The sequence below is a fragment of the Rana temporaria genome, chromosome 4 (genome assembly GCF_905171775.1).
Source record: "Rana temporaria chromosome 4, aRanTem1.1, whole genome shotgun sequence".
Lineage (NCBI taxonomy): Eukaryota > Metazoa > Chordata > Amphibia > Anura > Ranidae > Rana > Rana temporaria.
The window spans coordinates 31,884,855-31,901,967 of NC_053492.1; the positions used below are offsets into that span (position 1 = coordinate 31,884,855).

The following is a 17,113-nucleotide window of genomic DNA, read 5'->3' on the forward strand; positions in this document are numbered from 1 at the left end:
TGTGGTTTGAACACCGTTTACATATGCGGGCGCTGCTCATGTATGTGTTCGCTTCTGCGCGCAAGCTCGTCGGGACGGGGTGCGTTTTCTGGCTCCTAACTTTTTTAGCTGGCTCCGAGACTCCAAGCAAATTTGTCAAACCCTGCCTTACACCAGTGCTGGTGGTAATAATGCGCTCGCTGACACCAGTACTGTTGTTTTTGAAGTTTGAAAGTTTGCATGCGGCCCCCCATGGCATACGAAAACTTGTCTTGTGGCCCTCAGGTAATTTGAGTTTGAGACCCCTGAGCTATAGAATACTGTTGCATAATATCATTAAAGCAGGTAATATAGCCTTACTTGACAGGAGCAACATCACAGCTTGCTAACCCAGCAAAGAATGCTGGTGTGAGGCCTCGTACACACGGCCGAGGAACTCGACGTGCCAAACACATCGAGTTCCTCGGCCAGTTCAGCACTGAAGCCGCGAGGAGCTCGGCGGGGCGAGAGCTCCCATAGAACAACGAGGAAATAGAGAACATGTTCTCTATTTCCTCGCCGAGCTCCTCGTCGGCTTCCTCGGCCGAAAGTGTACACACGGCCGGGTTTCTCGGCAGAATTCAGCCAGAAACTCGGTCGGAAGCTGAATTCTGCCGAGGAAACTGGTCGTGTGTACGGGGCCTAAAGGTATGAGTGCTCTGTATTTATAGCAAGATCCTCCCATCAGCTATCACAGTTAACTGAAAACAGCTGACTGCAAGAGACAAAAAGTAAGGGTCCTTTCACACTAGCGGACCGTTCGTCCGCTCATTACAAGTCCGTTAGCGGACTTGTAATGAATCCCTATGGGATCGCGTCCGTTAGCGGATGGAGCATCCGCTAGCGTCCGCGTCAGTCGGGATCCGGTTTTCCGAACGGAAGAAACCCTATTTTTCTTCCGTTCGGCGGAACGGATCGGATGCAGACGGACAGACAGACGGTCCGTCTGCATCCGATCCCCCATAGGGGAGAGCGGAGCAGAGACAGGGCGGTCTCTGCACTCTATTGCAAGTAATCGCAGATAGCTGACCGCAGGAAGATAAAATAGCTTTTCAAAAATTAATTTTTGAAGGAAATTCTGCCTAGGGAAATATATGCCACTTCACTGATACTGCAGCTGGTTAATGATTTGTTTTTTGGTATTTATGTAGCTTATAAAACAAGAAAGGAAGCAAGAAAGGTGCAGGCAGCTTATGTTTTATAAGACATACAGATAGACAGACATAGAAGATAACAAATTATTAACCAGCCACAGTATCAGTGAAGTGCCGTATATTTCCCCAGGCAGAATGTCCTTATTTGCAACGTATTCATTTTCGAAATGCTGTTTTAGCAATCGCTGGCAACAGCTGAATTGTTGTCATAGAATTCAGCCACTAAAATCAGGCAAGGCAATGGGCTGCATGACTATGTACGATATTTAAAAGGACCGCACCATTTATTCCCTGGAGCCATTATTGATCTCACCAAGGGGGAACCCTAGTGGTCAGGAGACCTAGGTGTGTCCGATCGAAGAAGTTGGAATACCTCGATTTACTATCGCTCTGGAGGTGAGAGTTCTGTGAGCACGGAGGTGGCATGGATTGTATCTATAGTCGCATAAGTTTAGCTATTATCCTCGGTATGGGGATTTAGCAACGCTGAAGATAATCACTGTCATTGAACTCAACGAGATTGAGAGCTTAAAGAGAGACACAATGGGGGTTATTTACAAAAGGCAAATCCACTTTGCACTACAAGTGCAAACTACAAGTGCAAAGTGCACTTGAAATTGCACTGAAGTGCAGTCGCTGTAAATCTAAGGGGTAGATCTGAAATGAAGAGAAGCTCTGCTGATTTTATTATCCAATCATGTGCAAGCTAAGATGCTGTTTTTTATTTTCCTTGCATGTCCCCTTCGGATCTACAACAAATGCACTTTCAAAATCACTTTCAGTGCAATTTCAAGTGCACTTTGCATTTGTAGTTTGCACTTGTAGTGCAACGTGGATTTGCCTTTAGTAAATAACCTCCATTATATTATGTTTTTTGATTGCATATAATATGGTTATGACAGCTAGTGGTTAAACTGTCATTAATCTCAACAACACTGAGAGTTTAAAGAGAGACTTTTAATTTCCACATTACCGTATTGACTCGAGTATAAGTCGACCCAAATATAAGCCGAGGCACCTAATTTTACCACAAAAAAATGGGAAAACTTATTGACTTGAGTATAAGCCTAGGGTGTCCATCTGCATGCCTCACTGTGCCTCATTTTGCCTCACTGTGTTCATGTGCATGCCTCACTGTCTCCATGCCTCACAGTGCCCATGCCTCTCTGTGCCCATGCCTCACTGTGCCCATGCCTCACTGTGTCCATGACTAGACTGACGTTTAACATGGGAGTCTATGGAAGGGGTGCCCGGATTTGAAAAATTGGTGCTCCCCAGCTGTAGGTCCCCCAGACAACAAACATTGCACACTTGTAGAGGAGCTACATGTGTGCCAAGTTCGGGGTCCAGGGGACCTACGATCAGCCAGTAAAGGGTCCCCAAAGTCACCGGAGAAATTACTGTTTAACATGGAAGTCTATGGAAGGGGTGCTCCCCGGCTGTATGTCCCCTGGACAACAAACTTTACACACTTGTAGAAGAATAATGGTGCTACATCTGTGCCAAGTTTGGGGTTCAGTAGACCTAGGGCCGGCCGGTACTGGCTCCCCAAATTCCGGGATATCAGACGCAAAAAGGTGATTTGAGTATAGGGGGGCATTTTCAGCACAAAAAATGTGCTGAAAAACTCAGCTTATACTCGAGTATATACGGTATATTATGTTTTTTTCATTGCATGAAATATGGTTATAATGATACACATACTGTATGAGCATGTATGCATTTGTATATACTGTATATATATATATATATATATATATATATATATATATATATATATATATATATATTTTTTTTTTTTCACAATAGTTTTTGATGATACAGTAGGAAAGTCTTGTAGATGTATGGTAATAGGCAATACAGATAACTTGCATTATGTAAACTTAAACTTACGTTGGCAGGAGTACGCACAAAACAGGGTGCGTGGTTGTCGTTTTGAACTATAGTAGCAACAATTAATAACATCAATAACAGTCAATTCTGGGTATAGAACAAGCATAGAAATATTATATTATGGAGAATGGGATGGGAAATGGGGTAGGTTAGAGGGGGAGGTTGGAGGGGAAGAAGGGGGAAAGGAGATTTAGAGGGAGAAGAAGAAGGAGAAGGCGAAATAGATGGAGAAAGAGCACACAGGGAACATTATTGCAACGAGTAGCTAACTATACATTCATATATCACAAGAGTCTATATATGTCTTTGTGTGTACCAATGTTCCCAAGGGAGCCATAACTCATGAAGTCGAGAGTATGTGGGTTTACATTTTGTAAGTAGAGATTCATACATGTAGTGTTTTTGTACTAAGGCAATTACTTCCGTAAGTTGGGGAATGTCTTTCGTCTTCCATCATCTAGCTATTACAAGTCTTGCTGCCACTAGTATGTGTGTGGCAAATAGTCTGAGCTTAGGCGGGATTGTTTCAATGGTTAGGTTTAGTATGCCCAGAGATGTGGTTAGGGTAATAGAAATATAAAGTACATTTTGCAGTGTGATCTCTGACTCTTTCCAGAATTTTCTTAGAAGTGGGCAAGACCAGAAGGTATGTGGAAGGGTGCCTGTTTGGTTGCATTCCCTCCAACAATTAGATGAGGAGTGCATCTGAAATTTAGCAACCCTCTGGGCCATTAAGTACCATCTCATCATGTTTTTTTGCATTAGTTCCTATAAGGAAGTGCAATTAGTAGCTTTGTATATAGATTTTATAGCAGTTTGCCATTACTGTTCAGAGAAATGCTCTTGTAAGTCATTTTCTCAATCAGTAATGGGTTTGGATTTATGAAACACATTCTTTTCTTGTAGGGTAGAATATATCAGTGAGATACCTTTGGAATCTCTATTATTGGTAAAAAAGAAGTTCCAAATCTTTGTAGGTAGTGTTCCTTCTAGAAGGGGTTGTGCAGCTAAGCATTGTTGTATTCTGTGATATGTGAAGTAGTCTTTGATGGGTGCATTGTAGTCACTTTGGATTTGTATGAAGGGTTTGTTTAATACAGTGAAGCGAAGTTCAGAAGTGTGGTTCACCTGTTCTGTTAACAGCATTTGTATATTAATAACCCCCCTGGCTGTATTCCTGAGTCTGGCTTGGGGTAAGATTTCAATACCAAAAGCGGTATCCCCGAGCCAGACTCAGGATCGCCTCGCAGCAGCCACAGGCATGGTTTACTTACCTTGTCCCTGGATCCTGCGATGCCTCCTCGCTGTGTGAGCGAGCGGTGTCTCCTCGCTCGATTCACAGTGCCCGTGTGCCGCCGATCTCCGGCACGGGGGCGGGGAACGGCGCCAAATTCAAAAAAGTAAATAAACACATTACATACAGTATACTGTAATCTTATAGATTACAGTACTGTATGTAAAAAATACACACCCCCCTTGTCCCTAGTGGTCTGCCCAGTGTCCTACATGTACTTTTGTATAATAAAAACTGTTCTTTCTGCCTGCAAACTGGAGATTGTCCATAGCAACCAAAAGTGTCCCTTTATGTCAAAAGTGATTTTAGAGCAGCTAGAAAACAGCGATAATAAATTATAATCACTTGCAGAATTGAGAGATAGCGATTTGTGGGGAAATTTGTCATAAAAAAATAAAAGTAGTGACGGCGACAATTCTGCAACTGAGCAAATTTCAGTGATATTTTATTTGATTACATTATTGAATAATTTTTTTAAATTATTATAATTACATTATTATGTGTTATAATAATTTATAGTTATTTATTATATTATAATTTATGATTTTGTTTTTCAAACTTCATCATACCCGAGATGTCTACTAGACTCTTGTTTGGACAGATTTAAGTGAGTTATTCCTAAGAATTACAGGGCTACAATGTAAAACGCCAAATTTTCATGCAAAATAATTGTACCGCTTTCAGCACCTAAAGCCAGAAAGAATCATACCTCCAGGGAGGTTAATGAGTTGAGAGCACACATTGATTAAGAGTCAGTAGCGCAATGCATTTTTTTATATTTTTTAGCTGGTATCGTGGCAAAACAATAGTGTTAGCGGCAACTGAAAATCAACAATACATATGTAGTCAGGTCCATAAATATTGGGACATCGACACAATTCTAATCTTTTTTGCTCTATACACCACCACAATGGATTTGAAATGAAACAAACAAGAAGTGCTTTAACTGCAGACTTCCAATTTAAATTTGAGGGTATTTACATCCATATCAGGTGAACAGTGTAGGAATTACAACAGTTTGTATATGTGCCTCCCACTTTTTAAGGGACCAAAAGTAATGGGATACAGGACTGTCTTAATGAGAGGGCACACATGGGCACTTCCCAGGGGCCCCAGCTGCATGGGGGGCCCCTGCACTTTCCCCAAAGCAGCTGGTTCTTGAGCCCTGAAATTGGGGGCCCCATGATGGCACTGAGAGTGATAGATACACAGGGGAGGCAGTCTACCTCCTACCTACTTGATGTCTGTTTACCTGCACTGTCATCACTGTAGGGGCCCCAGAGCATTACTTTGCCCAGGGGCCCATGATGCTATTAAGATGACCCTGATGGGACAGATAAACAATCATAAGTCAAACTTTCACTTTTTAATACTTGGTTGCAAATCCTTTGCAGTCAATTACAGCCTGAAGTCTGGAATGCATAGACATCACCAGACGCTGGGTTTCATCCCTGGTGATGCTCTGCCAGGCCTCTACTGCAACTGTCTTCAGTTCCTGCTGGTTCTTGGGGCATTTTCCCTTCAGTTTTGTCTTCAGCACGTGAAATGCATGCTCAATAGGATTCAGGTCAGGTGATTGACTTGGCCATTGCATAACATTCCACTTCTTTCCCTTAAAAAAACTCTTTGGTTGCTTTCGCAGTATGCTTCGGGTCATTGTCCATCTGCACTGTGAAGCGCCTTCAAATGAGTTCCGAAGCATTTGGCTGAATATGAGCAGATAATAATATTGACCGAAACACTTTAGAATTCATCCTGCTGCTTTTGTCAGCAGTCACATCATCAATAAATACAAGAGAACCAGTTCCATTGGCAGCCCTGCATGCCCACGCCATGACACTACCACCACCATGCTTCACTGATGAGGTGGTATGCTTTGGATCATGAGCAGTTCCTTTCCTTCTCCATACTCTTCTCTTCTCATCACTTTGGTACAAGTTGATCTTGGTCTCATCTGTCCATAGGATGTTGTTCCAGAACTGTGAAGGCTTTTTAAGATATTGTTTGGCAAACTCTAATCTGGCCTTCCTGTTTTTTGAGGCTCACCAATGGTTTACATCTTGTGGTGAACCCTCTGTATTCACTCTGGTGAAGTCTTCTCTTGATTTTTGACTTTGACACACATACACCTACCTCCTGGGGAGTGTTCTTGATCTGGCCAACTGTTGTGAAGGGTGTTTTCTTCACCAGGGAAATAATTCTTCGGTCATCCACCACAGTTGTTTTCCGTGGTCTTCTGGGTCTCTTGGTGTTGCTGAGCTCACCGGTGCGTTCTTTCTTTTTAAGGATGTTCCAAACAGTTGATTTGGCCACACCTAATGTTTTTGCTATCTCTCTGATGGGTTTGTTTTGTTTTTCAGCCTAATGATGGCTTGCTTCACTGATAGTGACAGCTCTTTGGATCTCATATTGAGAGTTGACAGCAACAGATTCCAAATGCAAATAGCACACTTGAAATGAACTATGGACTTTTTATTTGGTCCTTGTAAATGGGATAATAAGGGAATAACACACACCTGGCCATGGAACAGCTGAGCAGCCAATTGTCCCATTACTTTTGGTCCCTTAAAAAGTGGGAGGCACAGATACAAACTGTTGTAATTCCTAATTCGTTCACCTGATTTGGATGTAAATACCCTCAAATTAAAGTGACAAAGTCTGCAGTTACAGCACATCTTGTTAGTTTCATTTCAAATCCATTGTGGTGATTGTGGTGGTGTATAGAGCCAAACATATTAGAATTGTGTCGATGTCCCAATATTTATGGACCTGACTGTATCATTTTTATTGTTGACCTTTTCATTTGTTCACCAAATTTACTGGTAGTTTCAGGAGTTAAAGCGAAGTTCCACTCAAAAATTGAACTTCTGCTTTAAGGGAATGTGATCCCCTGACATGACACTTTTGGCATGTAATTTTTATGGGGGGGAGCGGAAACCTTCTTTTAAGAGGGTTTCCGCTCCCACTTCCTCCCTGGGCACCGCGATGCCAGAAGGAAGGTCACCTCTCCCTCTCTGTAATCATCTGGGACACGTCACAGGTCCCAGATGATTGCTCGGCCAATCGCGGTGCGCAGTGCCTCTGACGTATGCGCAATGCATGCCCACAGTAGTGATTCTGGTGCCACGGAGAGGAGGGGGAGATGAGCGGGGCACTGCTGGACCCTGGGACAGGTGAGTGTCCGATTATTAAAAGTCAGCAGCTGCAGTATTTGTAGCTGCTGACTTTTAATATTTTTATTGTAGTAGGAACTCCGCTTTAAGCCTCTTACAGACAATCAGATTTTCCAACGGGAATTGTGTGTTGACAGACTGTTGGCCGAAAATTTGACCGTTTGTACGCTCCATCGGACTGTCGGATTTTCTGTGGATGGAAGGTGGAAGGTTTTCACAAAAATTTTCCACGGACAATGGTCTGTTGTCAGATTTTCCAATCATGTGTACACAAGTTCGTCAGACAAAAGTCCAAAGTACAAACACGCATGCTCTGAATCAATTCTCACCAAACACAACATTAGCAGAAGGTGCCCAAAGGGTGGCGCTCAAGAGCTAAAAAAAACACGTAGTACATCTAGTACGTCACTACAGTATGTTTGTGTTTGTTGGCCAACAATTGTCTGCCGTTTGTATGCAAGACAAAATCCAGACACACGCCCTTCAGACAAAAGTCAGATGCTTTGTCTGCGGAAAATCCGATCGTGTGTACGAGGCTTTACAGTTTTATTATTTTCAGTATCTAATACTATACATTTTTTTTTTAGTTTAGATGCACTTTAAATCATTTGGTGATTTTTTTCAATCATTTGCCAGGTTCATAAGCAGCTAAAACTCAGCCAGTTATGAGAAAATTCATCGATACCCCCATACATGCTTACAGTGTGGATAGAGGAATCTCTTCTGCTGGTTACCCTTGATTAGAGGATGCTGAGTCTCTACAGCACTGGTTCTCAACCTGGGGGTCGAATGACGATTTGCCAGTGGTCACTGAATCCTAGGCTGTTCCTGAAGCCCGCACCTCTCTCCCAGCCTTTTCGCGGCCGTCCACATGGGCCCACGACCACCCACCCAGCCTCTTTGCAGCCGCCAATTTAGTTCACGGCATGGCTGGGGGGCAGAGACTAGAGCTCAGCTGACTGGTGAGGAATACAAAGTGGGAGGGGCTGGAGGAGACCATATCTCCTTTTTTCGGCATAGGTGTCACTGCTATGCAGGGGTGGATCCAGAGTCTAATCTCGGGAGGGGCACTGTCAAAATTTCTGCAGGCAATTTGTAGGGGCAATGGCTGGTGTTGGCGCTTCAATCATCACGGCACCGTGGTTAATATGGTGTCAGGATGATTGAAGCACATAATTTCAATTATTACTGTGTGGGAGCAGCCAGGTGGAGGGGGGGACAGGGGGGTTGCAGCCAGGTGGAGGGAAGGAAAAGGTGGTTGCAGCCAGGTGGAGGGAAGGAAAAGGTGGTTGCAGCCAGGTGGATGTGAGGACAGGGTGGTTGCAGCCAGGTGGAAGGGAGGACAGGGGGGTTGCAGCCAGGAGGAAGGGAGGACAGAGGGGTTGCAGCCAGGTGGATGGCAGGGCAGGGGGGTTGCAGCCAGGTGGATGGCAGGGCAGGGGGGTTGCAGCCAGGTGAAGGGGAGGGCGGGGAGGTTTGCAGCCAGGTGAAGGGGAGGGTGGAGGGATGCAGCCAGGTGAAGGGGAGGACAGGGGGTTGCAGCCAGGTGAAGGGGAGGACAGGGGGGGTGCAGCCAGGTGGAAGGGAGGACGGGGGGTTGCAGCCAGGTGGAAGGGAGGATGGGGGTTGCAGCCAGGTGAAGGGGAGGACAGGGGGGTTGCAGCCAGGTGAAGGGGAGGACAGGGGGTTGCAGCCAGGTGAAGGGGAGGACAGGGGGGTTGCAGCCAGGTGAAGAGGAGGACGGGGGGTTGCAGCCAGGTGAAGGGAAGGACAGGGGGGTTGCAGCCAGGTGAAGGGGAGGACAGGGGGGTTGCAGCCAGGTGGAAGGGAGGACAGGGGGGTTGCAGCCAGGTGGAAGGGAGGACAGGGGGTTGCAGCCAGGTGAAGCAGAGGACAGAGGGGTTGCAGCCAGGTGAAAGGGAGGACAGGGGGGTTGCAGCCAGGTGAAGGGGAGGACAGGGGGGTTGCAGCCAGGTGGAAGGGAGGACAGGGGGGTGCAGCCAGGTGAAGGGGAGGACAGGGGGTTGCAGCCAGGTGGAAGGGAGGACAGGGGGGTTGCAGCCAGGTGGAAGGGAGGACAGGGGGTTGCAGCCAGGTGAAGCAGAGGACAGAGGGGTTGCAGCCAGGTGGAAGGGAGGACAGGGGGGTTGCAGCCAGGTGAAGGGGAGATAAGTTCTTACCTTGAATGATAATGGAATAACTGACTTCCTCCACCCTACAGCCTCATGGTCTCTCTTCTTCTCTCCCCCCCCCCTCCTGCTCAGCATGTTGGGGTCTGCAGTCCTCTCAGGGAATCATCATGGGGCCTGCTGGTACTACATGTCCCATAATCCTATTGGTTGTGTGTTTTACCAGCCATTGGCTCTGAATGTAGCCAATAGCATCAGGCATTGCCTGGTGAATGAGAGTTACTGGGCTCAAGAAGGAGAGCGAGGGGTGGAAATCCCCCACAGCTGCAGCTCTGCCTGTGTCCCTTCACAGAGAGCCTGTCAGCAATGGCTGATGGGGTCGGCATCAGCACTGCCTGCAGTGCAAACAATTTTTTCGGGGGGGGGGGGGCAATTGACATGCACAGCAGGGCAGTTTAAAAAAAGCCTGATTAAAAAAAAAAACGAGTGTGACATGATTGTCTCGGGGGGGCAATTTCCCTGTTGCCCCCGCCCCTGGATCGGCCGTTGCTGCTACGAGACACCACAGAGCTGGAGGCACAGTGAACCTGGAGACACAGTGAGTAACACTACCTTTGATTAGAGTTGTCATTAAAAGTCCCCACTACAGTTCTCAGATCAGCAGATGACCTTGAACAAGAGCACCTAAGTTGGCTGATCAGAACTACCCACAAGCACTGACACCCACCCCCCACCAAGGAGTAAGAGAAGGAATAAAAATAGAGAATACATGAAAGGGAGAGGAAAAGGAGTGGAAGCAACAACGAAAAAGGGAGAGAAAGAACAAGAAGCACGACTAGAGAGAGAGATGGGGGAAAAAAAACAAGAGATTAGGATAGAGCGAGATGAAAGGCAAAGAAAGGAGAACAAAGAGAAAGAGTGGTACATCCTAAAATGTGCCATAAGGGGTTTTAATACTGTACGAGTAGAAGGGACTCAGGGAGCGCTAAATGTCCGTGGGTTAGGGGTGCAAATTACTTGCCTTGCCTTGGATGCTGACAACCTACACTACGAAAATTTTACTGTTAGGCCCCGTACACACGACCGGATCTATCCGCTGGGATTTATCCGTGGATCAGTTCCAGCAGTAAGATCCGGGTGTGTGTATGTCCGAGCGGACATTTCCCAGCGGATTAAAATCCAGCTGACGGATTCCCAGCGGATAAAAATTTCTTAGCATGCTAAGAAATCTATCCGCTGGAATCCAGTCCAGCGGACTGATCCGGTCGTCTGTACAGACTCACCGGATAAGTCCGTCCGCTCCCCTCCCTCGCATGCGTCGTAATGATTCGACGCATGCGTGGAAGTATTTACCTTCCAGGGTCGGCGCACGTCACCGCGGATGTATTCCGTGGGGATTTCGATCTGATGGTGTGTACAGCCATCAGATCCAAATCCGCCAGAGGATTTATCCGCTGGAAACGGTCCGGCGGACCGTTTCCAGCAGATATCCTCTCGTCTGTACGAGGCCTTAGGGGTCCCCACAACTTGGGAAATTTTATCACAGGGTCATGGCACTAGGAAGGTTGAGAACCACTGCTCTACAGGGTGGTAAAAGTAGAGGCTTATCTAGTAATGTATTAAAGGGGCACCACATGCCATGTTATATTCTGTGTGGAATATGTTTAGGATTTTATTGGCACCCCAAAGAACACACCATGTATATTAAAACCAAAACTATTTTTATTAACCAAAAATCTAAATCATAAAATGGTTTAAAATTAGTTAGTTTTAAAGTACAAATTGTTTGCCTTAAATAGATCAACCTGTGATTGCCCAAATACAATAGTGGTGCCAAATAGCACCATTTATAATAACTACTGTATTGTTGTGCTGGGTGGTGATTGAAGGACCATCCATGGCTTGAGTTTTCAGAATGTTAAAAGCTAAAGTCATATCGTTATAAAAAGTATAGGAAAGTGTAAGTGTCCCAGAAGGAACATGAAAGCATTGATGAGTAGTGAAGGACTTTAACACATCTGGATTACACAGTGTTCACCCACAACAGTCTTTTTACATTTTTCAAGACTGCATCTTATCTATTTTTGATCTCTCCCTCTTTTCACCTATAACAACATTAATGACTTACCCATAAGTGAATTTCATCAATTTAAAGGATAAGTTCACCTTCGTTCACGTTTTTTTTTTTTTTCTCTTTAAATATTCCAGCCCCCCTATGTACTAATATAGCATTAATGTACCGTATTTTCCGGCGTATAAGACGACTCGGCGTATAAGACGACCCCCTAATTTTCCAGGAAAAATGTTGGTTTTGGGATATACTCGCCGTATAAGACTACCCCCTTCCTACTAGTCTTTCTGGAAGCTGAGGGTTAGCCAGAACAACCGCTGACAGAAACAACCGCTGACAGATACAGGCTTTTTTCAAGCCTCACTATGCCATTACATGCCCCACTATGCCATTACATGCCCCACTGTGCCATTACATGCCCCACTATTGCCATTACATGCCCCCACTGTGCCATTACATGCCCCCACAGTGCCATCACATTACATGCCCCCACAGTGCCATCACATTACATGCCCCCACAGTGCCATCACATTACATGCCCCCACAGTGCCATCACATTACTTGCCCCCACAGTGCCATCACATTACTTGCCCCCGCAGTGCCAACACTTGCCCACACAGTGCCATCACTTGCCCCCACAGTGCCATCACTTGCCCCCACTTTTCCCCCCCACTGTGCCATCACTCACGTTTTGCAGGCCGGTGACAGTCTCCGTCTGCTGCGAGCGTCCATGATTTCAAAGCCGCGCCGTCTTCTCAGCGTGTTCTGTGATTGGCGGAACACAAATTTTCCCAGTAGCGCCTCTGTTCTGTGTTCCGCCAATCACGGATGCCTTCTCATCTCGTCCGAGGATGAGAAGGCATCCATGATAGGCGGAACACAGAACAGAGGTGCTGCTGGGAAGTTTTGTGTTCCGCCAATCACAGGACAAGCTGAGAAGACGGCGCGGCTTTGAAATTATGAACGATCGCAGCTGTACGGAGACCGTACCCGGCGTATAAGACGACCCCCGACTTTGGATGCATTTTTTTGCATCCAAAAAGTCGTCTTATACGCTGGAAAATACGGTACTTATTTTGCAAAAATATCGAAGCTTTCCATTAAAAACTACAGACACTTACTTCACTTGTCTTAATCGATGTTTCCTAACGTATACATTAGTATTGTCTTACTTCCTGGGCAGACTAGAGGTCAAGTCACAGAAAGGAGTTGACCAGGTGACCTCATTAGCACGCATCCTGCATCATCCACCCTCTTACCTACACACCCATTCTCATCTGCATGTTTTTTTAATGAAATGCAATAAATCAGTGATCACCCTTTTCACTAAATACACAATATACCATCAGAATACCTAGTGTATGTCTATCTTTATGCAAATAAATATGAGGGAGTCGACAGAAACGCTCAGCTGTGGGAATCTCCTTGCAGAGGAGATCTGGGCTGGTAATCAGGACACTGATTGTCAGTGCCCTGATTACAGGAAAGCTCTAGCAGTGTCCATCAGTGCCACCAATCAGTGCTTATCAGTGCCACCAATCAGTGCCCATCAGCACCACCGATCAGTGCCCATCAGCACCACCGATCAGTGCCCATCAGTGATGCCAGTCAGTGCCAATCAGTACCTGCTCATCAGTGCTGCCCATCAATGCCCATAAGTGCCTCCCATCAGTGCACATCAGTGCTGCCCATCAGTGCCCACCACTGCCACCTACCAGTGCCACCTACCAGTGCCCACCAGTGCCACTTACCAGTGCCCACCAGTGCCGCCTATCAGTGCTCATCAGTTCACGCATATCAGTGCCACCTATCAGTGCCCATCAGTGCAGCATATTAGTGCCTCCTCATCAGTGCCATTTAATCAGTGCCCATAAGTGCCACCTCATTAGTGCCATCAGTGCAGCCTATCAGTGACCATCAGTGCTGCCTTATCAGCGCCTTATCAGCGCACATCAGTGAAGGAGACAAATTACTTACTTACAAAATGTATTGACAAAAAAAAATTGTCTTTTTTATTTTTTTATTTTGTAAAAAATAGAAATCCCATAAATATCACCAAAATAAAGCTCTATTTGTGTGAGGAAAAAGTTAAAAAAATGAATTTGGGTACAGAGTTGCATGACCGCGCAATTGTCATTCAAGGTGTGACAGCGCTGAAAGCTGAAAAATGGCCTGGGTAGAAAGGGGGTGAAAGTACCCTGTATTGAGGTGGTTAAAAAAGTGCACCTGGAAATAGGTGGGTATAGGGTGTATGCTAATGAGGTCACCTGGTCCACTCCTTCCTGTGTCATGACCTAAAGTCTGTACAGGAAGACATTACTAATGGATACGTTTGGAAACAAGGATGAGGACAAGTAAATTAAGTGTCTGTAGATTTATTGGAAAGCTTTGATATTTTTGCAAAATAAGTACAGTATATTATGCTATATTGGTACAGAGTGGGGCTGAAATTTGGAAGAAAAAAAAAGGTGAACTTATCCTTTAATTGGCCTTTTTTTAGTGCCACACCCCAAATTTAAAGCGGTGTTTCACCCTGCAGAACAACTTTTTAGCATAAAATTCGGCATAGTAGCGTGAGCTACAGTATGCCTGTCTTAATTTTTTTATCCCCGTACTCACTGTTATATCGTACATAGAAGATTCCGACTGCCCGCGGGGAATGGGCGTTCCTTTCAAGAGGGAGGGTGATTGACGGCCGGCTCTGGCACGTCACGCTCCCCGAAGACAGCTGGAGTAGGTCTAGGACTATGCGCAGGCGCCGTGAAGAGCCAAGCCTATTTCGGCTATTTCCGGAGAAGCGTGACGCGCCAGAGCCTGCCGTCAATCACCTTCCGTCTTGATTGGAACTCCCATTCCCCGTGGGCAGTCGGAATCTTCTATGTACGATATAACAGTGTGTACGGGGATACAAAAATTAAGACAGGCATACTGTAGCTCGCGCTACTATGCCGAATTTTATGCTAGAAGAAAAAAAAAGTTTTTTATTTTTTTATAGGGTGAACCCCCGCTTTAACATATTTAAATTTTAAAAGGGTCTAGACCCATAGAACTGGCAAAGACAACCAAAAAATACATAAAGCTTATTACAAAATTTATTTTAAATTAACGGACATTAAAATTGACATTCATCAATACATAAACTATTCCCAAAAGATTTTTGTTCAGTGCCCAAGCTGTAGTAAACACACTACTGTTTCAATGTTTGCCTAAGCAATATAAGTTAAAATATAAGAAGGCCTGCAAGCCAGGCCTTCATGTCCAACATCAGTGCCTGCTTCTGGAAGAAAATGGTCAAATATTCCCATAGACTCATCCTAAACCCTGTGAGAAGCCTTTCCAGAAGAGTTGAAGCTGTTACAGCTGCAAATTGTGGGCCAACTCAATATTGAACCCTACGGACTAAGACTGGGATGCCATTAAAGTTTATACTGTATGCGTGTAAAGGCAGGTGTCCCAATACTTTTGGTTATATAGGGTATATGCATCCTAACAATGTCATGTCTAAAAGCATTTTGTAATTTTCTTATTGTCTTATTTATATCTAGGACTTTCGAAGTACCTGTTTAGAAATGGACCAACATTTAAAGAAGAAGAGTGTGCTTTTTATGATGCTTACTTTGAATGTTTTAATCGTCTGGTATTATGTTTTCTACAAATCAAGTTTTGGAACAACATTTTACTATGCAATCCATGGGAGTAGCTCCCTCATGAATCTAGCTGACAAAAAAAAATCACTTTCCATTAATATACAATCAGATGCTGTCATGTGGACTACACATCCAGTTGCACGCCTGGGAAACAAAATGGGGGAGTATGCAGCACTTTATGCTCTGGCAAAGCTTAATGGACACCAAGCGTACATTTTACCAGGGATGCACAATGAGCTAGGAAGGATATTTAAGATAAAATTGCCCGTTCTTCATCAGGACGTTGCTGACCGAATTAAGTGGAGGAAATATAATCTGAAAGACTGGATGTTACCAGAATATTCCAACATCTCTGGACAATATGTTAAATTGTTTGGTACTCCGTGTTCATGGACATTCTATCATCATATAAGGGAAGAGATTCTACAAGAATTCACTTTTCAAGACTATATTAAGGAAGAAGCAAATTCATACCTTGCGAACCTGAAAGGGAATAGAACAAATGTGACCTTTATCGGAGTTCATGTTCGCAGGGGGGACTATTTAAGAGTCATGGCTCAGGAACGGAAAGGAGTGGTAGCTGACAAAAACTATATGCAAAAAGCTATGGACTATTTCAGAAATACATATGATAACCCCCTCTTTGTGGTGACCAGTAATGGGATGGATTGGTGTAAACAGAACATTAATACTTCTCTAGGAGATGTACATTTTGCTGGAGATGGTAAGGAAGGTTCTCCTGCCGGTGATTTTGCCCTCCTGGCACATTGTAACCACACTATAATGACCATAGGGACATTTGGCTATTGGGCTTCATACTTGGTTGGTGGTGAAACCATCTATCTTACAAACTTCACTTTGCCAGATTCTCCTTATCTTAACATTTTCAAATATGAAGCCGCATTCCTTCCAGAATGGATTGGAATTCCTGCAGACCTGTCTCCACTTTTGAAAAAATGAAATCCTTCATTTATTTTTCCTGCAGATGTCATTGCTGTTTTATTTACAGTAAATTAAATGTCAATCTCCTTGTGCAGGGCCATCTTAATAGCATCATGGGCCCCTGGACAAAGTAATGCTATGGGTCCCCTACAAGGTTGCCCCAATTTACGCACCTACTCTCAAGAATCGAAGTACAATATTTCTACTTTACAGCGTGTCACTTGCCACCGTCCCCTGTCACCAGATTCAGCGTGTCACTTGCCACCGTGACCTGCCACCAGATTCAGTGTTTCACTTACCATCGTCACCTGTCACCAGATTGAGCGTGTCACTTACCATCCAACCTGTCACCAGATTCTGTGTGTCACTTGCCACCCATCCCGTCACCAGATTTAGCGTGTCATTTGCCACCTGCCCCCTGCCACCAGATTCAGCGTGTCACTTGCCACCTATATCCTGGCTCTGTCTCCCTCCCCTTTAGCTGGGCATGCTGGGGGCTTCAGTTTCCCTCTTTGGATTGCTGGGGCTTGCTAGTCCTTGGGACTCCATTGTTCTCCTTTTTTTTTGGCCAATGGGAAGGAGAGGGGGAGAAGGAAGGGGAGGAAAGAAGGGGGAGAAAGAAGGGGTGGGCGAAGGGGGGGAATAAGGATGGGGGGAGGAAGAAGGAAGGGGAGGAAGAAGTAAAGGGGAGAGAAGGTGGAGGGAGAAGGGGGAGAGAAGGAAAGTGGGGAGAGAAGGAAGAGGGGGAGAAGGAAGGGGTGGGTAAAGGGGGAGAATATGGAAGAGGGGAGA

The 17,113-nt window shown here is 45.1% G+C and overlaps 1 protein-coding gene across 1 annotated transcript; it reads left to right on the plus strand.

Annotated features, from left to right (window-relative positions):
* The first annotated feature begins 1,226 nt into the window (after positions 1–1,226).
* LOC120936086 (galactoside alpha-(1,2)-fucosyltransferase 2-like) lies at positions 1,227–16,475 on the plus strand. The gene is made up of 2 exons (XM_040348196.1): positions 1,227–1,568; positions 15,278–16,475. Exon 2 carries the CDS (start codon positions 15,302–15,304, stop codon positions 16,337–16,339), a length of 1,038 nt encoding a protein of 345 aa, XP_040204130.1. The 5' UTR covers positions 1,227–1,568; positions 15,278–15,301; the 3' UTR covers positions 16,340–16,475.
* The last annotated feature ends 638 nt before the right edge of the window (positions 16,476–17,113 follow it).